The sequence below is a fragment of the Pinus tabuliformis genome, chromosome J, assembly GCF_031772625.1.
Source record: "Pinus tabuliformis cultivar Carrire ecotype Pingquan chromosome J, CPIR1, whole genome shotgun sequence".
Lineage (NCBI taxonomy): Eukaryota > Viridiplantae > Streptophyta > Pinopsida > Pinales > Pinaceae > Pinus > Pinus tabuliformis.
The window spans coordinates 495,088,461-495,110,845 of NC_142295.1; the positions used below are offsets into that span (position 1 = coordinate 495,088,461).

The 22,385-nt window shown below is 40.6% G+C and overlaps 1 protein-coding gene across 1 annotated transcript in view; it reads right to left on the reverse strand.

Moving 5' to 3' along the window:
* The window catches only part of LOC149227954 (uncharacterized), a 354,504-nt gene that overhangs the window by 124,534 nt on the left and 207,585 nt on the right, over window positions 1-22,385 (reverse strand). Inside the window, exon 5 of the mRNA XM_089380634.1 lies at window positions 12,004-12,121. Within this exon, the coding sequence (XP_089236760.1) occupies window positions 12,004-12,121 (118 nt within the window). The remainder of the gene's footprint in view (window positions 1-12,003; window positions 12,122-22,385) is intronic.

Consider the following 22,385-nt stretch of genomic DNA (forward strand, 5'->3'; position numbering starts at 1 on the left):
TCTGTTCTTAAACAATTTCATGGCTTCATAGTAGAAAAGCAAAGTTTTCAACCGCTCTTCTTGGTACCTGTCCCTACATCCACGTGTTACATTATATCCACAGCAAACCCGTAAGATACAAGGGGCGTGCCAAGCCCGTGTACCATGTGGCCACCATACCTCCAAACCGGCACGTAATTCAAATCCCACAGGAGCCGTAGCCTTCACGTCTCCACCAGACTGCGCCTTTTCGACACAGGTCCAGCGCTTTGACCAAGACCAAGCGTCAGTCACAGGGAAGGAGCCCATGGGGTATATGCAAGACGTGTCCATTAATCTTCACAGTTTTATCGTGGTGCTCCAATATGAAGTTGAAACATAATTTGGATAACGGGCTAACGGTGTATTTGTTTTCCAACAGCCCGAACAATAAGAAATCCTTGCGGTTCTCTGTCTCTCATAATTTATATATCATGAAGTTGCGGTTCAGAAAGTCGGTGGGATGAGAGAATCCTCAACATAACGCGTGCAATCCACCCACTCTAATTTAAACATTTCCAGTTTCATTTTCTATGTAGATTAATCTATTGCTTATGTTATATATCATAAGTTATATATTATAACTAATTTCATTAACAACCCTAAAAACAAAATGTTACTTTGTAATCTCACGGTATATAAAAATTTCAACTATGATTACCATTACATTCATTAACGGGTAACGGTATGGCATCTCATGGATCAGAAAAGGCCTCTGAAAAGTAAATGGGCCACCAGAAATTAAAAAAAATAAATAAAATTATTGGTGTTTTAACTCTGTCTTTTGTGCATTGATCCATGAACCAAACACTGTCGTATTAATTCACTAATAGAATCGAACTTGAAAAATCATTCTAATTTCTGTCACGACACCAAATATATATAGAGAGCTAAATATTTTACTTTTATTATTATTAATTGAATTAGTTTCTATTTGGAAATGGCATAGTCTCTCTTTTAATTGAATTAGTTTTCGTATAAATGACATAAACAATAAAGTATCCACCCAGGTTCGAAGCCTACCTTCTGTGAAGGACAAACTATGAGTAATAGCTATAAACGCTAACCTCACTCATACGCGATCAAGGCAGAGCCGAGAAGAAATTAAAACATCAATTGACTCCCCGGCATATTAATTGAGTAATTTCATGGATGCACACTAGAAGAGGGTTACCTCACTCCATTTTTCGACTCTGACGAGTAGGAACGATCATTGTGATTCTTACAACAGACAGCACAACAAAAAAAATATATATTTATATATATATATTGAGACTCCAATTGCACATTCAATTATATTAACTAAATTGATTATTTTCCCGTAAATTTTCTGGATATTACGACAACCGAGATATTATCACCAGTGCGGAGACTATTAGAAATATAGATTGACAAGGCCTAAGAAATTCATTCATATATTCACTCATAATTAAATTTCGTGATTACATAGAGTTCAACCACAGAACGTAACCGTAAATTTCTTATTTGATAAAAAAATTTAGGCAACAGCTCAACAGAAAATTACACGATGCCATTCAATCATAAGCCGTAACTCCGCAAACGCACATGCTCAGGCCAGAGGTTCTGAAGAAAATGAAATCCAGAATGCGGTGGCCCTTGGGTAAGGTGGCCAGCGGTAAGGCCTGAACATTTCTTGGACGAGAGGTGACAGGACGAATTAGAAGGGGATTCTTGAGCGACTAGAAGGCGGAATCAGCAGGTCCTGGGCAGAATTAAATCACAGCGTACAGGAGCGTAGGGTTGGGAGGTCCGAAGGTTTGAACAGGGCTCTGATACCATGTGTAGTGGTCTAAGAAATTCGTATTTACAGTTACCAGATAAACACTCATATGAAATTTGAAAACAGTAATACATAAAACTGTAATCTGTACCTACCTGAGCTGCTGGCTGACTTCCGATTCCGCTGCTGAACTGGAAATCCTGAACTGCTGACTGATTTGATTCAATTTCGAGATGGCCAATACCACCCGACCAGACAGAGCAACCTGGTTGCCCGATCCAGAGAAGCTCTCCACAGAGGCTCTCTGTCCCTCCGTGCCCAGAACTCAGATCACTCAAAGCTCTTCCACTGTAAAATCTCTTCTCCGGGTTTCCTGCTAATGAGTCTATACTTCTCTCGTTTTTCCGCACCCACTCCTGGTTCAGGCTTCAGCTATATATCCCCTCGCCTGGCGGTGGCCGCCCTCCCACTTGCAGCCACCGCCTCTCAGCATTAATGTCGCTCTGCCATACATCTTACTGTTCCCAGGCTTTGTAATAAATCTTCAGTAGGTAGGGTAGTCTTTATGAGTTCAGATATTTTATAACGATCCATTATATGTGATATTTATATAGTTTGATTGATATCCATGATGACACTTTATTGCATAAGTTCATAACTTTAACTTATGTATATATTTATGACATTTCTTTAATATATGGTATAACTTTAAATGATATTTCTTATAACATTTCCTTTAATATATAGTTTATAAACATTAAATGATTTTTTTTTACTTATAACATTTTATCAAGTATATGATATAAATATTTAATGATATATATACTTATAACATTTCAAAATATGTTATAAACATTTAATGATATATATATTTTTTTATAAATTATATTTGTAAAGTCTAACTATATATCATAAAATTTAATGTATATATATATAGATATATTCATATATTATAAAGTTTAACATTTTATTAATGGGTCAATTAGATGGGTTGTTACAATAAATTAATGGATTTGTGCTTAAACATCAAAAAATTTTAATGTGGCCTGTGGCCCATTAAAAATTCAATTTATTAACCCGCTGATTTGTTTTACTTCTTTATTTTTCACATTAAAGCAAATTGCCTAAGGAATAATTGAAATGCAAATTTAAATTTCCTTGGCGTTATTTGGTGATTAAAAGTTCTGAATTCCTAACGAAAATCATTAAATCTAGAATCTCTTGCATAATACAGTTTTGGGCATTTACATTGATCATTCCTGATTGTCACCATTCGTCACATATTGGAAAATTGTTTTGGATAACTTGTTTTATTTAGTTTATGGTTAATGCAGATATTAAAGGCACTGGTTTGTAGTCATTTGTATCTTGTAGTTGTCTTATTTTAATCCATCTATCTTAATTGACAGACACTTGCTTTAAATTCATCAAGTTGCTCATCATTAAAATCTCCTAGAGCCCGTGTTCCCCAGACTACCCTCATCCATTCACCTTAGGGACTACCCCCCTTGACTTGCCTAGGAGAGAGTCTAAATGGAGTGAGTAATGATTAGAGTGATAGTCGTTACTCTGAGCATTGTCGCGGTCCCTAGACACTTTGTGCGACAACAAGTCTAAGTGTCAATTTTTAATTGTTAAATATTTCCCACGGGACCGGATTTTCTATGTAAATTTTGATATAAGATGTAATAAATGTTGTCTTTAACCAAGGCAATGACAGAGTCTTCAATGATCCTTCAACAAATGTCTTCAATAGGCTTCAACAATGCTCAGGGGACTACTTCAACAAGATCACAAATCTTCAATGGTTGTTGCAACGGATCTTCAACAATTCTTCAGTTCAGCTCCAAAGATGAAAGTCAACACCAGCAACTCTAGTAGGTGTCTCCAAGACTCTTCATGTCACCCAAACAGTCTTCTTTGAAGATATTTCATCAAGGCTTCAAGGTCTGGTCAACTCCAATAAGTCTTCAATCAACGCTTTACCAAAATGCTCCAAACAATGTTTCAATGATTGCTTCTAGATTTGCTCCAAGGCTGATTCAGGGTCCACTACAAGTTTCTAGGCCTATTCTTGATACAATCAGCTCTTCAACAGACACTTCAATGATGGCATCAATCAAGACTCTTCAAGGTCAAAGTTTGTTGCTCTACAAACCAAGGTCTGTTCAATAGGTCAAGATATACTCCTATGCAAGTCAAAGATTTCTTTGTCCTAGTAGGCCAAGGTCAACTCCTATAGTGGCCTTGGTCTGTTGCTTCAAATGCACCAAAATTCTGTAGAGGATCTGAGATCTACAATTTACGATAACCACAGAGGCATACTACAGAGATACATTGGCTTCTATTACAAAGAATACTACACACCTTTGATCCTTCTTCCACAGGATCTAGTCGTAGAATTTCGATCTTCTTCAACAGTGACAAAACCAAATGTCCAAACTTTCTGCTCCAGTAGGAATCCTCTTCAAAAGGGTCGCAGGAACAAACCTTTATGACTGATTTTAGGACCGAGTTTTGTAGAGTGAGGTTTGTTTTAGCTGAGCCACACATGGCCGAAATTTGGTCACAGGCCCAAGTCATAGATGCCCGAAATCTGACCACAGGTCGAAATTACAGAGATCTGTAATAGACCTTAATGTTATAGACTTCTACAGTGCCAAAATTGCAAACTTATACAGATCCGAGTGCATAGTTAATAAGCCACAGATCCGAGGTTTAAATGTCACAGGTCCGAACTTTTTCATGCATCTCAAAGGTCCGAATGCAGTAGGTAAGCTACAGGTCTGAAACTCAGAGTATATAAGCTATAGTTTTAGTTCCTTCCAAGGTCAAGGTTTGTCCTTGATAAGAGGCTAAGACACAAAAATTGCTCCACGAAATTTCACAGAACTACTCCACAGTAACACAAAAAATCCACAGAGAAATATTTCGTTGTGAAGACTCCACATAAGTATAACAGTAACCCTAGGCTGAAATCTCAGAATGTGACCACAGAAAATTTCTTCAAGCTTCTCTTAATGTTGGAATTTCTAAGTTTAACTGTTAGAAACCCTTCATGTACTTTCTAATTTATTCCTTCCTACTTGTTCTGATTAATTAACAAGTTATTTACAAAGTAAACACTGAAAATAAACACAAGTACATGCTCAACACATTACAGATCATCAACTGAAGGAAACAGAAACAAGCACACAAATGACACTCTTATTTTTGGACTAATGTCCCCGGAAAAACCCAATCCGGGAAAATCGGTGCAGCTATCTGAGGGTTTGATTTAAGAAGCAGTTTCAAAATACAATTTGGGTGCCAAATCTAGCTCACCCAACAGAGAAAAATTTCGGCAGTAGCACCTCTCAATCTGAGACAGATGTTACGGTTGAAACCTTGCATAAACACTCTGATAGCTCCTCAGCTCCAATCTGCCCCACGAAAAACCCCAGCGTCAGCCTCTTCTACCCTCTGTGTCAGATTTCTTGGCAGTTCCGACTTCTACCCTCTGCATTAGCTTTCCCGGCAGTTTCGACAATTCTCGACAGTTCCAGTTGTTCCCAGCAGTTCCGGCTGTTCCTGGCAGTTCCGGCTTCTGCCCACTACATCAGCTTTCCCGGTTGTTCCGGGAGTTCCAGCTTCTGCCCTCTGCATAAGCTTTCCTGGCTGTTTCGGCTTCTACCCTCTGCGTCAGCTTTCCTGGCTGTTCCGACAATTCCGGCTTTTGCCCTCTGCATCATCTTTCCCGGTTGTTCCGACAGTTCTGGCTTCTGCCCTCTACGTCAGCTTTCCCAGTTGCTGCGCTGATCCTCCCGACACTATCTCTGCCTCTCTGCTTCTGTATTCACTGCCCCTCAACTGTAACTCTAGATCACTCTCTCAACTTTCTCAGCAAACCCAACCCTAGAAAGTCGAAATCTTGATCTCTTGGTGTGTTCTCCAAGTGACCCTCAAGCCTCCTCTTATACTTTTCTCATTGACAAATCAACGGCGAAGATTAAGTCCCTAATCAATTGTTAAGATTAGATCCGGCTTGATCCATGACCTTTGCACTATTCTAATACAGTTTTATATTAATTCACATTAGTATTTTAATTTCCTAACTGTTTAGAATCTGCCCAAACCCTTTCTAGGTATTGGAGATCTCATGTGCCTTAGCCTCTCCACCAAATTTTGTGGCTAGAGCACATCCGATGCTACCTCAAATCAACACTCCCTCTTAGCGAGGACTGTGCTCTAGCAATACTCCTTACTGAGTATTACTTTGATCATCTGTCATCGGTCCCTGATGCTCGGCCTGCTGCCCATCATCTGTACTGCTGCATCTCGTACTGCCACCCATGGCTCTGCCACTACCACTGCTGCATCTATAGTATGTACGACAACTCCCTCTACATTCGTGTTGTTGCCCATGGCCCTACCACTGCCACTGTTGCATCTGCACTACATCCCCTCTCATCATGCTGCATCGTGCTTCCCATAGCACTGCCACTACTAACTACTGCACTGCAACTCAGTTACTGAGAAGTAAGTAACTGATCTCCCAACTCTGACATTTTTGTTAGGCTAGAGACACTCTCGATGCTGAAGCTTCCTCTATCGCTGACAAGTGCTCCCTCTCTAACCTCTGCGCTGCTGCAACAACTCCCTGCATCTCGCATTGTTGCATACCTCTTTGTGCCATCCTGCACTGGTGCAACACTCCCATGCCTCGCGCACTGTTGCAACCTGCTAGCCTCACGTTGTCATGGGAATCTTGCATTGTAGCTCTCTCTGCTGCTCCATCCTCATCCGTCTCTACCGACATTCGCCAGTACTGCTACTCCTCTTCGGGGCTCCCGTAACCAGATATAATCCAAGAGGTTGGGTACCTCGAGGATCCTGCCCCTCATCTTTTGTAGTCCTATTGACTACAGCTCGATGTGTCCCCACTTTCGCTCAAGTGGCATGTGAGCACTCATGGAACAGTCATCATATGTCTCCTCTGTCGACTCCTCCGAATCTCTCTACTTCCCGCCTGGAAGTTCTCAGTTCGACTCCTGCTGAATCTCTCCACTTCCCGTCTGGAAGTTTTCAGTTCGACTCCTGCTGAGTCTCTCTACTTCCTGTCTGGAAGCTCTCGGTTCAACTCTTGCTGAGTCTCTCTACTTCCCGTCTGGAAGTTCTTAGTTCCACTCATGCTGAGTCTCTCTACTTCATGTCTGGAAGTTCTCTTCTGAACTCCCTCTGAGTCCTAATTTCCCTCCTGGAAATCCTTCTGCCCATGTCGAGATGCCCCCCACTCTGATTGTATGTGCAGCCGCACCACTAATACGAATTTCTCGACTATAAACCCTCGATAGCAACTCCCTCCTCCTTGGCCTTGCCCTGTTAGGTATTGTTCTGACCACAGTACCCCACCAGCAACACTTTGCAACTTACCCACAACGTTCTAAACCCCAACAGCCCAAAGGTGAGAGCTCCTAGGCTCTACGTAATCTCGACACCGGAAAACTAGCTTCCTCAACCAACTGCGGCAGCCCTCCTGGCCTCTGCATGAGCCAGTCTTTGCCTCCCTCCGCCTCTACACAACCTCTTCTTGGCTCAAACTTGATGACGCATGCACTACGTCACCCATCCCTTGCTGCTTCGCTACTAGGAACAGCTTTTGTCACTCAGGACAAAGATTTTCTGCTGTTGTTGTTTTGCTCTACTGATGTCCTCAGTTCTCCTATGATCTGCAACCACCCTCTGATACCATATTGGAATTTCTAAGTCTAACTGTTAGAAACCCTTCATGTACTTTATGATTTATTCCTTCCTACTTGTATTCATTAATTAACAAGTTATTTACAAAGTAAATACTGAAAATAAACACAAGTACATGCTCAACACATTACAGATCATCAACTGAAGGAAACAGAAACAAGCACACAAATGACATTGTTATTTTTAAACTGATGTCCCCGTAAAAACCCAATACGAGAAAATCGGTGCAGTTATCTAAGGGTTTGATTTATTAAGCAGTTTCAGAATACAATCTGGGTGCCAAATCCGGCTCACCCAACAGAGAAAATCTCAGCAGTAGCACCTCTCAATCTGAGACAGATGTTACAGCTGAAACCCCGGATAAACACTCTGGCAGCTCCTTAGCTCCAATCTGCCCCACGAAAAACCCTAGCGTCAGCCTCTTCTGCCCTCTACGTCAGCTTTCCCAGCAGTTCCAGTAGTTCCGGATTCTGCCCTCTGCGTCAACTTTCCCGACAGTTCCGGCAGTTCTCGACAGTTCTGACTGATCCCAGCAGTTCCAGCTTATGCCCTCTGCATCAGCATTCCCAACTATTTCGACAGTTCTCGGCAGTTCCGGCTGTTCTCGGTTGTTCCAGCTTCTGCCCTCTACATCAGCGTTCCTGGTTGTTTCAGCAGTTCCGGCTTCTACCCTCTGCATCAACTTTCCTGGCTGTTCCGGCAGTTCCCAACAATTCCGGCTATTCCCGGCAGTTCTGGCTTCTGCCCTCTGCATCAACTTTCCTGGTTGTTCCGGCAGTTTTGGCTTCTGCCCTCTGCGTCAGCTTTCCCGGCTGCTGCGCTGATCCTCTCGGCATTATCTCTACCTCTCTGTTACTGTATTCACTACCCCTCAGCTGCAACTCCAGATCACTCTCTCAACTTTTTTAGCAAACCCAGCCCCAAAAAGTCGAAATCTTGATCTCTTTGTGTGTTCTCCAAGTGACCCTCAAGCCTCCCCTTGTATTTTTCTCGTTGACAAATCAACGGCCGAGATTAAGTCCCTAATCAACGGCTAAGATTAGATCTGGCTTGATCCATGACTTTTGGACCATTCTAACACAGTTTTATATTAATTCACATTAATATTTTAATTTCACTAAGTTTAGACTTAGGGACTCCATTATAAATATTAATTATTTTAATATCTCCCAAATTGTTTAGAATCTGCCTAAACCCTTTCTGGGTATTGGAGATCTCATGTGCCTTAGCCTCTCCACCAAATTTCGTGGCTAGATTAAGTCCCTAATCAATGGCTAAGATTAGATCTGGCTTGATCCATGACTTTTGGACCATTCTAACACAGTTTTATATTAATTCACATTAATATTTTAATTTCACTAAGTTTAGACTTAGGGACTCCATTATAAATATTAATTATTTTAATATCTCCCAAATTGTTTAGAATCTGCCTAAACCCTTTCTGGGTATTGGAGATCTCATGTGCCTTAGCCTCTCCACCAAATTTCGTGGCTAGAGCACATCCGATGCTACCCCAAATCAACACTAAATCTCTTGCTCTTCTTCTTTTTGTCTTCACTTCAAATCCATATTCTTTCTTTCTGTACTTGACCAAATTGGTGATCAATTGAAGGAGTTTGGTTTGGTATTTACACTTGTTTGAGTATGTTGTGGAGAGACACGACCTTTGGTCAAGGAGCCGACATGAGTATTTGAGTTGACTTCTTAGGCCACAAAAAATACATTTTTGTATTTAAAAATTTGTTGTTGCTTGAGCCAACTTGTAATCTCTTGTAATCCCTTGAATGATGCCTTCTTGTGCATTGCTTGTCCTTTCATTAATGTATTCAACAAAATGCTGGAGGATATTCTTTCATTGCTCAATCTCACAAACTGAATTTGGCACAGAAGTGGTTTCATTAACATGGCACGGAAGTGGTTCCATTTAAGTCTTCCAGAGTGGGATATAGAATTAGTGATTTTCGTTACTAGAGAAGCAGCGTTATATGCAAATATTGGACATGCTAGAAAGGTACATACAATAGGAGCTATACAACAGAAAACTTTTTCCATTGTTATTGACAAATAGGAGACCAAGTTGAGCTCCTCAAGTTCATGGTGAATAGTCAACATAATGACTCCTTCACATATGTTCTTCATCCGTTAGGATTAGGGCATCTTCATCCATTAGGGCTTGCTTCAACAAAAAATTATATAGACATCACCAATTCTAGGGCTGGGGCATCATGTAGTCATCAAACATCTAGGGCTTCACATCATATTGACAGGGATTCATATATTGCTAGGGTTTCAATAGTGCAAGGTCTTCAACAATACTTAGCGCTTCTTCAACAATGTTAGGGTTTCATCATCTTCAACAATGTTAGGGTCACTGACATCAATGACAAATTTATCCAACACTAGATCAGTCTTCGTATAGTGTGTTAAGGGACTGTGTGTGGGTTGGTCTGATATGCCCCAAGTAAAATAACTCATGAGGTGTTGAGTCATAGTTGTAAGGGCTGCCAGGTAAGCCCTAAGTACTGTAATCTTGGTTGAGCAAGATGGATGTTGTGAGATAAGTTCATGTAATCCCTAAATTCAGTGAACTCAGGAAGGGATTCATTGGTGTGAGGGCAGCTGATTGAAGACCCTAAGAGCAGGCATTCTTGGAGCAGCAAGAGGGTTGCTATAGGGCAGACTTGTGTGGCCTATGTTCAGTGTCATTGGAGCAGAGGTGCCATTGATAGAGGCAAATTGGTTAGTTGAAGATCCAAACAATTCTAGAGCAGCAGAAGTACTTGTGAGCAGCAGTAGAGGTGGAAATGGGCATGCCAGGTGTTCATGGTACATGGACTGAAAGGGCTAGTGTGAGATCTCCTTCAGCAAGTCAAGTGTTTCTTGTTTAAGGGTAGACTGATTGTCATACATTGTTGACATCAAGCCCTAGTTGTTTCCTTGCATCAAGGCTAATTGTAAGGGCCATGATCCTTGGTACGGGAGCCCTATGTTTGTTGTATTAAAGTTCTGATATAACAAATTTTGGGTTCGCAAAAATTTCTTGTGTACTACATTGATTCACTGTTGTACATTTTTTGTTGTGCAAAGTGGTTGTGTTGTAGCATTTTAATGTGTTTGTGATCATGTTTTAAACATAGACCCGATTCTGAAGTGTTGAGGAAAAATCAACAAAGATATTCTCATGTATACTATCATTCTATGGTCCTCCCCATCTAGAGCCTTCCATGAGGCGCACCTCCTCCTTCTAGTTAGTGCAAGGTGGTAAGTGATAAACAAAGGTTCTAGCTTCTTTAGTTATCACATCGCTAAGACTCTTTTCAACACATAATGTCCCCAATAGGTCGACCTACTTCCAAGACACTTATGAAGAGCTCTCATTCCAAACTCCAAGACAGTTCACCAGACTGATAGGCATAGCAATTCTAGGAGTGTCTCGAGTCGAAGACAAACTCCCTCTACATAGAGTGCTACTCTTCGGGCTCCATCGAGCAACCATTCATCTATTTGGAGCTTCATCCCCCCAACCTTTATTATTAAGAGTGAAGGGCCTTCTTGATCTGCGTCTCCCCAAAGATACCTCTTAGGATAGCAAAGTTTCCCCCTCAACAATAGGTACTCTCCAAATGACATTTTCAGATAGTGTATCAGCCCCTTCATGGTGATTGATGACTAAAATGAGGAGACTTCTTCCCTCCCTTCTCTTTTAGCCTCAGAATCTAACTCCAACACATTTTGACATGTTCTTGATGAGACTTCACTTACGTATTCATTTTGTTTCTCTATCACTTTCTTTCTTTGAGCTAGTCTTTTAGCCATGTTCTTAGTTCTTTCCCTCTTGTTGATAGCATAGCTACAAGAGTTTCTTATGCACTTCTATTATGTATCTCCACTAGATGTGCTCTTTTAGTTCTATTGACCTACTTTTGTTTCCATTCATTGGATATTCATAAAATTACCTTATTTTTTATCTGTTGCAATTCACATTGGTCCTCCAAGTCTAATTCCAGTTGTCGCATAATGCCGCTGAACTTGCCTAGAGCACTTACATGTAAGGTACAGTTAATAAAGAAGATGCAGCTGAACTTGCCTAGAGCGATTACAAGTACAGTACAGTCAATAAAAAAGACACTACACTTGAACAAGGAACAAGTTTGGTGTAATATTTCAATGTTCAAAGTAGGGGATTGGCATTGCTTTTACAAAAGCATCCTTGTGACATATAGCAATTTAGCTACATAAATGAACAAAATGATAAACTGAGAAATGAGAAAAATAATAATTATTCACGTTTACCAAGAATGAAGGCTCAATAAATAGAACAGTGACATTGCAGTTTGGGCTTTGTTGCAAATGTAGACAAAGGTGCTAAATAAACACCAAATCTAATACAAGTCTATCAGATACAAACAATCTTATAAGCACACCTTGGAAACCTAGCATTCCAAGTACATTTTATTTAACATCATCAACATATATTATTATTCATACACATTGAAATAAAGTACCTTTCCTTCTTGAATAATATCTTGAAATGCCTTCAATTGCTCAAAAATTGGCACACTTTCCCTCCACTTTGAAGGATCATATGAGAAATCGCCAAAAAGTGGCACATAACGATCAGGCCTGAATGGCTTCATAGGTAAGTCAGTCTGAAGATGAAGAAGATTTCATGTGGCTACTTACATAATTGAACAAACAAAAAAGAAAAGAGATACAACCACAACATAAAGTAACCATTGCTGCTTAAAATTAATCCTTGGCTTGATAGGTAAGTAAGTCTAAAGATGAAGAAGATTCCATATTGCTACTAACATAATTGAACAAAGAAAAAATAAAAGAGCTACAACCACAACATAAAGTAACCATCACTGCCTAAAATAATCCTGCTAATCATGTTGATGTTATAAATGTAAATCTCATGCCCTTTTTCAGATATATCATAGCAACCATAGCAACAATGAACTAGCGATAAGTTAAAATAACATCATCCTTGATAAAAAATGACAAACAATATCACAACAAACATAGCAAAGTTTCAGATATCAATATGAAAGATCTTGATAAGTCATTCATTAGAAATCTTAACTCAGCATATCCAAAAAAATATCGACTACTGTATATTATTGGAAAACAATTTCATACAAATAAAAAACCACTAACTCGCAAAACACAAAAGCAGAAAGTTGGATCCCATGGAGGAATTTTAATGTTGGAAAAAATAGAAATAGTTAAACACCTTTTTGTTAAACTAAAATATGGAAAACAAGTAAAGAGACAAGTGAGATGGAAAGAGAGATATGTATTATATCAATCTACTTCAAAGTTACATCTGGTGTTGTGTGTGTGTGTGTGTGTCAAGTCAAAAAAGCACTCAACCTTGAAAAAGAGTCTGAAGATCCTCCTATGATACTTCAGAACATGTATAATGACCAAAGAAATGGAGGGCATTCACCTTTCTTAATGTCTCTAGCGGTGAACAATCTGATCTACACAATTGTATGCTTGACTTTGGTGCCTCGGCAAAAGTAATGCCTTTAAGAGTTATGAATCAATTGGAAATGCAGATCACTAGACCATATAGGAATGTGTGTGGCTTTGACTAAAAGCCTATCCTTGTGAATGGTTTGATGAAAGAAGTTAAAGTGTCATTGATCGCTAATAATGATATATTGATGTTAATGGATATTGTAGTAATTGATGTGTCACATGCTTGGGGTATGATATATTGATGTTAATGGATATTGTAGTAATTGATGCGTCACATGCTTGGGGTATGCTCTTTTCCAAGAAATGTTGAGCATCTATAGGTGGCCAATTACAAATGGATCTATCATATGCTACAATAGCCACTATGGATGGGAAATCATCAATTTTGTAAAGAGAGTTACACATGCATGAGCATATTGAAGACATAGAACCATTCCCTTTTCCCAAGCCCACTGGCAAGGCCAAGACCATTATACCTCCCAAAGAACCACATTTGGATCAAAAGCATTTTGGGCCAAAGATCCTTGATGTTGAAATTGGTAGCTTGGGAGGTACTCCAAGCCCTATGGTTTAGGGTTTTGGTGGAATGAACTCCACAAATGGCTTTGTGGGTTTAGAACCCAAGGTGTGGCCTTTGCACCCAAGCTTATGGGTGTGAAACCACAAGGATAGTTTGACACTTGGCACTTGGAGGAAGAAGGGTTAAGAGGAGCAAGGGGACACTTGAAGGACCAAGAGATGCCATGTAGTTTGGGAGATATGAATTTATTTATGTGTTGGTTGGGTTTTCACAAGAAAAGTCAAGTTTGCTGGGTTAGTTTGAGCCCTAAAGGATAGGTCGTTGGAGCCTTTTTACCGCTCAAACTAGCAAGGGTCCTAGGAGGGGATCCTATAGAGGAACTACTAGGTCAAGGGGCAACAATGGAACAAGAGCCCACTATCACCTCAAATAAAGCTCCTTGCTCTTTATGGACTTTCACCAATGGGAGGAATCCCGATATGAGAGGAATCACAAGGAGAGATAGATAAATGATAGAATGTGGAGTGATTCCTAAAGCCTATTCACAAGAGAGGCTTAGATAATTAGCTTACTTACTTTGGAAGCAAGGTGATTAGCTCTCTAAGAAAGGCTAAGGGGATACCTAGACCTAGGTTTGGAGAATATCTCCTAACAAGAGGTATCCTAGACCTAAGAATCCTAAAGGAGAAATGGTTTATATATAATCCTTGCGGAATTTGAGTCACAAATTGTGGGACCACAAAGAACCCAAGTGGACCCAAACTAGGTCAAAGGTGAGGTGTTGATCAACAATAGATGGACTTGACCAAGTTAGGGAGAAGAATAGGATCAAAGGAGAAATTTTCTCTTGGAATTTAAGTGCATTGATCCAAATGAAGACACTAACCCAAAGGAACCTAGGGAGAAGGGCTTGCAATATCTTGGGATTCCACTGTCGGATTGAGCTCAAAATTGGAGGACCTCTCAAGAAGACCCCAGTGCAATTCTAGACCGATTTTCAAGGGTTTTTTATGGCTGCAAATAATTTCGTGTGATGCCCTAGGAGGCCTTCTAGGGTTAGGTCTAGAGTTAGAAAAGAGAAAGAAAAGAAAGGTTATTTTGACCACCAAAGGGATGCAAGGATCAATGCCTTGCTTCTTGGGCGTAATGGAATCAAGATACACCTAGATCAAGAATTTTCATATGCTCAGGATCCCTATATGACTTTTGCTAGCCCTTCCAAGTGTAGCAACTAGGTCATTTAGGGATTTATACTTCGATTTGCAAAGGAGATGAAGTTTCAAGGCTTGTTAACCTTCTAGGGTGCCTCTAGGAACATTCGCTCTCTCTCTCTCTATGAGCAACGCATGCAATATATCAATTATTCAAGACTTAGAAGAATTTCACATTATTTAGGGCCCATACAAGAACAATGATAAAATTTCCATGCATTAGACAAGTAAGAAAGACAAAATAGCATTAAATTTCACTTACAAGAGAGACAAGAGTATATCCATTCATCATCTTCGCATAGAAAGAAGCTCCAAAGACAATAGCAAAAATCCAAACATCATAGTGCATCAAGAAACTCCAAATTTTGTCCCAAAAGCAAGTGCGAAAATCTCAAGAGATACTAATCCAATCCAAGTGATGATGAGAGGAATGAATGAGCCTCTCATCTATTTATACAATCCATAAGGGAGTTCGAATAGCCTAAATGGCCTAATTAAGCCCCAAATAATAAAATAATGTACAATAGTAACATGACTTGGTGACAAGCCCACCAAGATAGCTCCATAATACAAATATAAGCCTCTCAAGAGAGCAAAATAATAGATCCAATGAGTCGTTGGGCCATTGAAGAGGCATAGTGGAGTCCAAATATGCCAAGGTGAGAGAATAGGCTCCAAACATAGTGATCAAGGGGGTGGCCCCTTGATATCCAAGCAAATCAAATGTGGTCTCCCCAAGTCGGTGTGGGGGCACAATGACATCCTCATGAGTCTCCAAGTGGATCGATAATCCCTGTATATGATCGAGAATGATGACATAACCCATCCCTCTGTCTCCCATGGTGAGACACATCCTCATCTGGGCCCTGGAACATCTGCCAAGTGTGTGGTGCAAGTGTGAAGCCAGCTGGGCATGGTGGTCCAAGTGCATCATCCTCATCCAAAAGGTGGAACACAAGCAATCAATGAATGGTGTTGAGGGATTCATGAAGTGGTAATCTACTCTCTGCTATGGTGGAGGCCTATGGCTCTCAACGCTCACCCTACAAGTGCCAATATAACCCTCTAGAGCAATGTTGCACGAAGCGGGAGCGAAGCGGAAGCGCGAAGCGGAAGCGCGGAGCGCGGAAGCGTCATTTTCCAAAAATCTAGGAAGCGAAGCGTCCGCGGAAGCGTCTGCTATATATATATATTTTTTTATATTTTTTTGCATTTATACTCAAAACAAACATCCCAAATACCAAATTAATTGTAGAAGACATGAAAACATGCATATTTTTGCATAAATCAAGATAGATATGGCATCCATGATTCCATTGTAGTTACTAGTATGTACAACAATCATCTATATTCTAGCTATTACAAACATACATCAAATTTTTAAGCATATTATAAAACATAAAACATTTAAGCATATTATAAAACATAAAACATAGAGCATATTATGATTTATCTAGCAAGTGAGCAACTGTCAACATTTGTCATGTCCAAAATTCAAATAATAATGTTTACAAAATATGTCACTTGGTCACCGCCAAGCCAAAAAGGTTCAAAATTCAAATTCACAAGTCTACAAGTCTAATGAGTAATCTATGACAAAAAGTAGTAGTTCACAATCTAATGAGTAATCTAAGAATTTAACATTACCATGAGGGAGCATCTGCTATATTTATATTCTTTTTTGCTTTCATTTGTCACCCTAACCCAAGGTGGACCCACCCCCAACAAGCAAACTCACCTAAAATTTAAAAAAAAATTGAAAAAAAAACGATTTTCTAAATGCTTTTCCGGAAGCTTTTCTGGAAGCGTCCAGGAAGCGTCCGGGAAGCGTCCGGGAAGCGTCTGGGAAGCGCCGTACGAAGCGCGCTTCGGCGCTTCGGAAGCGCCAACGCTTCCAAATTTCCAAGAAGCGTCTAAAAATTTCGGAAGCGCGCTTCCGGCCAAGCTTCCTAGGCGCTTCCGTACGGGACGCGCTTCGGGGCTTGGAACCGGGGGGGGGGCGCTTCGTGCAACACTGCTCTAGAGAGCGTGGACCCCGTATAGGGAGACCAAACCCCAAATGGAGATCCAACTGCAATCTTGTATAAGATCCAATGTATCCCCTCACCTTCCAGTGCAACAAACCATTAGAGTAATTGAGTAAAAGAGCTTACAAACCATGGAACCAAATGGACACTTCATAGTGGCATGCCCTTCGATAGTGGGCTTTAGCATTTACAGGTGTCTCCAAGCTCAATAAGGAGGTTAACCAAGGACCCTCTTAGGTGGTTTCAGCCTCTAAAGGGGGTGACATGTCCATGGTACACCCAGCAAGTGGAGGTGGCATATGACATAATGATGGAATGGAGTGGGGCATTAGGGGAAGGCTCCAAACCACATGCCATGGTACAAGAGTAGCCATAAGAGGGGAAGCCCACACTTGGGTATATGAATGTAGGAGGGAGCAATCGTGGTATATGAGTTACATCGACCTTTGATTTTCAACCTTTCTTCATATGCCTTTTTCCTTTTATTGATTTTTCTTTTTCATAACTGCTCAGGGCTCCAAGGAATGAGAACATGATGTGAATGATATAGCAGTGAATACCCCCTTAAGGTTGGGCAGTTCATCACCCACCAGGGGTTGGGGCAATCATGGGTTTCTTAATGACGCAAGGGGCTCACATAGGGGCTCTAGGAAGTAGGATGATGGCCATGATAAGGGGTAGGGTTCATGTTTGGCTTTTTCCCACATGCTATTTTTTTGTCCTAGCCATCTTCTGCATTTTATGGTACATGTCCTGTTGTAAGTGGCCAAATTATGCTTTTAACTTTCTTTTTAGTTGCATCAACCTCTGGGGCAATGTTCCAGGTCCGACCCAAAGTGTGGACAAGGGGAGGGGGACGCTAAATCCTTGTGGATCCAATGGAAAAATGTGGACCCGGATGGGAAATATGTGAAAAGGGGTTATAATGAGAATAAGGGAGTTATGTATGTGATGTTGGGAAGCGAAACCACGCAACCAAAATCATGGTTTCCCATGTAATTCCACTCCTAAAGCTAATAGCCAATAGAGGAGTTCCCATGGGACTAGGATACAAGGTTAATCACCAAGTTGGACGAGGGGACAAGAGTATAGAACAAGCCCATTCTTTCCACTGAATCCACCCACTAATCCATTCCCATAAGTGTCCATAATAAGTAAGAAAAAATACCCAATTACATAATCAAAGCCATACCTTTAGAGTTGGAAGGCCCACCTTCAAACATACGATCATGACAGATGGGCAAGGGTGCATAATGGTAGGCTCAGGTAGCGGAGATAGTGGCACATCGAGCTATATGTTGGCTGCAAGGGGCCACAGGCTGCCAGCTGAAGACAATGTAGAAGAAAACTCTCCTATGGGTGTCATCCACAAGTGGTGGGTAACAAGTTTAGAAGATGCATATAAATAGGCTAGTAGACACATCCAAGAAGCGTCAAATCACAAGATAACACATTTGTTTTGGGTCGCTAATCAAGGTAGACCTCAGCGAAGGAAGAGGCTAGTTTGGGCATCTTTTGTGACTATGAGGGCTACAGAAACTAGGAGCAGGGGCGGAATTGTTTTGGGTAAAATCTGGGTTGTTTTGGTGTTGCTTTGAGTGGCATATTCCTTTGTTTTGTAGGTTACAGGTTTCTGTTCCATTGCAGGAGGTCGAAGCATTGCTTGGTCTATTTACAAGGGAGTCGCAAACCTATACATTGTTTAGGAGAAGGGCCAAGCCTTGTACCTCAGGTTGGAGGGGGTTGTAAGGCCTAAACCAAGGTTGGATTCCACCTAGAATAGTACCGTGTGGGAGTAAGAAGCTATGGGAGGAAGGTCGGAGCTATAAAGAGGCTTGTGTGGCAGATTGGAAGGGCTGACGTGGACTGTTATTGTGCCCTAACTAGACCGCAGACCTATGGTAGAGATACATCAGACTTGAGGTATGTTTATGATGTGCTTGAGGTTGATTTGTTGATAGAGGATAGGTCCAATTTGGACATATTGGTATTGGGCATCTTGAGGTTGTTGGAGGGCAACAAGTAGGTTCTCAAAGTAGCCCTACATCAGTTTCCAAGAAGGGAATTGACAATTGGAAGGAAGGGTGAAAACTGTAAGCTCGGGATTGATTCTTCAATGACAAAGGAAGGAGGTTAAGGGAGCATATTACATCAGCCCAAGATCATTGATGGAGAAGGACATATTGCAATGATAGGTGGCAGCCCTCCAGCCTGAACTTTGTCTTCATTGGAGTAACGCATGAAGGCATTAGAGGGAAGAAGTCCCAAAGGAGCTGAAGAGTAGCAGTGGGCAATTGAGAGTTGTTCGCAAACGGAGTTGTGAACAAATCAACAAGAGTCTTTGTGTTGATGCGTTGAAGTATGTTAAAATTGGCAACTAGGGCCAAACTCCACCTGGGTCATCTTATTTATGATAGATGATATGAGAGGTCTAGGATTGATCCAAAGATCATCTGATTCTGACATGTACAAATGAAGTTATGAATTTATTTTGATTATGGTCAAGTTGTCAAGGTTGGCCACCAAACTTATGTAGGCTCAGAAGCCCAAGAGTCACGTCTATTCATGCTCAACGTTGCATATAAATAGAAGGTGACTTAGCCTCATTTGGACACACTCATCTTCACACTTCTCTCTCTCTCCTCATTAATTGGGTACGGATTTCTGGGCCTCTCTCTCTCCACACGTCCGAAATTTCAAGAGAGCGAAATTTCAAGAGAGCAAAATTTCAGGAGGCCGAAATTTCAGGAGGCCGAAATTTCAAGAGGTTGAAATTTCAGGAGACCGAATTTCTGGACAGTTTGACCAAGCGTTGACCAACATGCGTTGACCTCCTTTGACTGCGTTTTTGTGAGGGTTATCTCTGTTTGGGTAGGCTACATTTCTGGGCACAAAAATCGAGGCTAAACATTGACTCTTGACCAGCATTGACTGCAGCTAGGGCTGACTATAGGTGGGTTGTTTGACCAGACTTTGACTGGGCTAAATTTCACTATTTTGGGGTTGTTTTATCTTGTTGTTTGGAGGTTGAAGTTGATTGAAGTTGACAAATTTGCTAAGGGTCAAATCTACCCTGTTGACCAGTGTTGACTTTTCTGGTTAGGGCTCTTTTGCTGCTGTTATAAATTATCAGATTTGTAAATTGTAATATCTCTCTTTGTTGACCTATTGAAGACTAAAAGAAGATTTGATCAAGGGTTTCCCCACATTGGGTTTTGTCCCTGGTTGGTGCCACATCTTGTGTCCTCTTGTCTTGGCTTGTCTTCTACTCTTTATGTTTATGTTCTATCTACATTTTACTAACATGTTGATGTGATTACTAATCTGAATATTGATACTGGGCTAATAAAGAAATTGAAGTAAAATTGCTCTAAAGCATAAAACATACCATTGTTGCCTAAAATTAACATGGTAACAAAGCTGAGGTGAAGACAAAGCCCAAGCAAGAGTGAAAAAGAATTCACCAAAGACAATTGAACAAGGACAAAAGGTTCAATGGGTTCCTCATCCTATTTCTCGGCTAAAGACAAGCTCCATGATAAATCTGACTATCATGGATGGAAGATGTCTCTTGATTTGACCTTGGCAGAAAAATAAGTGATAGACTATGTGCAGGGTAAAATCCCTAAACCTCCTTCAAATGCACCGGCTACTGTCAAGACCAAGTACAATAGGGCTGAAGTCAAAGAAAACAAGATTATCAAGGATTCCATTGACAAGCATCTGGTGGCCTACATCTTTGAATTGAAGACCTCCAAGGAGATCTACGACAAGTTGCTCGACATGTTCAAGGTTAGTAATGCTAATCAAATTCTATTTCTCAAGAATAAGTTGAAGGATATTAAGAAGGGCAAGGACGAGGATATTTAATCCTATTTCTTGAGGATTACTAAGATCCAGAGTGATCTACTCTCGATTGGAGAAGTCATTCCTGACAGGGAACTTACTCTCACCACCCTTGGAGGACTCCCACCTAAGTGGTATGTATTTAGAACCATTGTCCTCAACAATGATCAAATTCCAAGGTTTGAAGAATTGATGTCAAGATGCATTCAAGAAGAAACAAGAATGATGGAGCAAGAAATACCTTCTAATAGAAGCAACCCCACTGCATTCTCTGCTCATGCCAAAAGGAGAAATAATGCAGGGTCTAAAGGTCATTTCCATGGAAAGCCTGGATCTAAGGGAGGAAGGAAGGGCAGGTTCTTTATTTGCAAAATTTTGGTCACTATGCAAGGGAGTATCTAAATAGAAGGGACACATCGCATGATGATGATCACAATCATTCCAGGGGCAACTTCAACAACAACGATCAAAGGAATGGTATGTCCAATGGCAAAGGAAAAAGGAATGTGGGACATCAAGGAAATGGTCGACCCTCCAAGAAATCAAGGAACTCCAGGTATGAAGAATCAAATGTTGTTAACAATGCACAAAAAGAGTACTATCTTATATTGGATCTCTCCATTGCCTCTCCTCCGGACACTTTGGGAAATTGGTGCTGGCATTATGATGCATGTGTTGTACTTGATGGCAACCCACTTGTAATAGAACATCTCACTTATATATATAACTAGATGAATCTATAGAAGAGATATTAGATGTGACAGAATACATAGGATGCAAGGCAGCTCAAAGGAATCAGATGACAGTTCTCAGTATGGCAAGCTAGCTTTGCCATCAAGTCCAAAGGGGGAGATTGTTGGCATTATGATATAGGTGTTGTCCTTGATGGCAACTTACTAAGATGATAGATCACAGTTTAGTCTTACAGAATGAAGAAAAAGGGATATACGCAAGTTCCTCTTGATAAAGTCGCATATACATGCGGGTTAGCCGACCAAAAGGTGTGTATACATATACACGCACTTTCATGCAAGGGAAGGCGCGTACATTGGGTTTTGGTCCATGGTATTTGGACCATGGTATTGTGATCCATGGTATTGGTCCAAAGTATCTTGTCCGACGTGTTGATCCCAGGTATTTGGTCCAAGGTTTTGGTTCTAAGTGGTTTTGGACCACGGTATTGAGTAAGGCCTAAGACTATAAAAGGAGGAGAAGATCATTAGGCAAGGGTACGAAGAAAGTCTTGAATATCTAATGAAGTATGGGATCTAGTATGCAAGTTATGGGCTTATAATGCTTTGCTTGATCTGAGCTAAGGAGGAATCTCAGCGATTGATGGAGAACAAGATCTAAGGATAGATCGGGATCTAATGGCTTGGAATGAATCATCTCTATACGGTTTGATCACGCTTATTCTAGATCTGTATACTGACGCATGTAATGTTCTGTAAATATTCTGATCTGGGTATAACTCAAGTTTTGGAATAGCTGCAAATCATGAATGAATATTTACAGATGTATACGCTGGTTGACTATGATAAAAGCACGTACATACGCAGGTTAGATACATCTAAGTAGCGTATACCATATGAACTATGATGTTTGAAGTTACAGGTGGTTCTGGTTGTTGATGCAAAGTTCTGAGTTCTGGTGTCAGTATTCTGCATATTCAGATTGATTGATTGTGTTTAGCTTCAGTGTTGATGGATGAGATCTAATAATGGATCTGGATCATAATGACTTATCTTTATGTGATCTGATGGACTAGATCTGGTTGTTAACACACATATTATCCT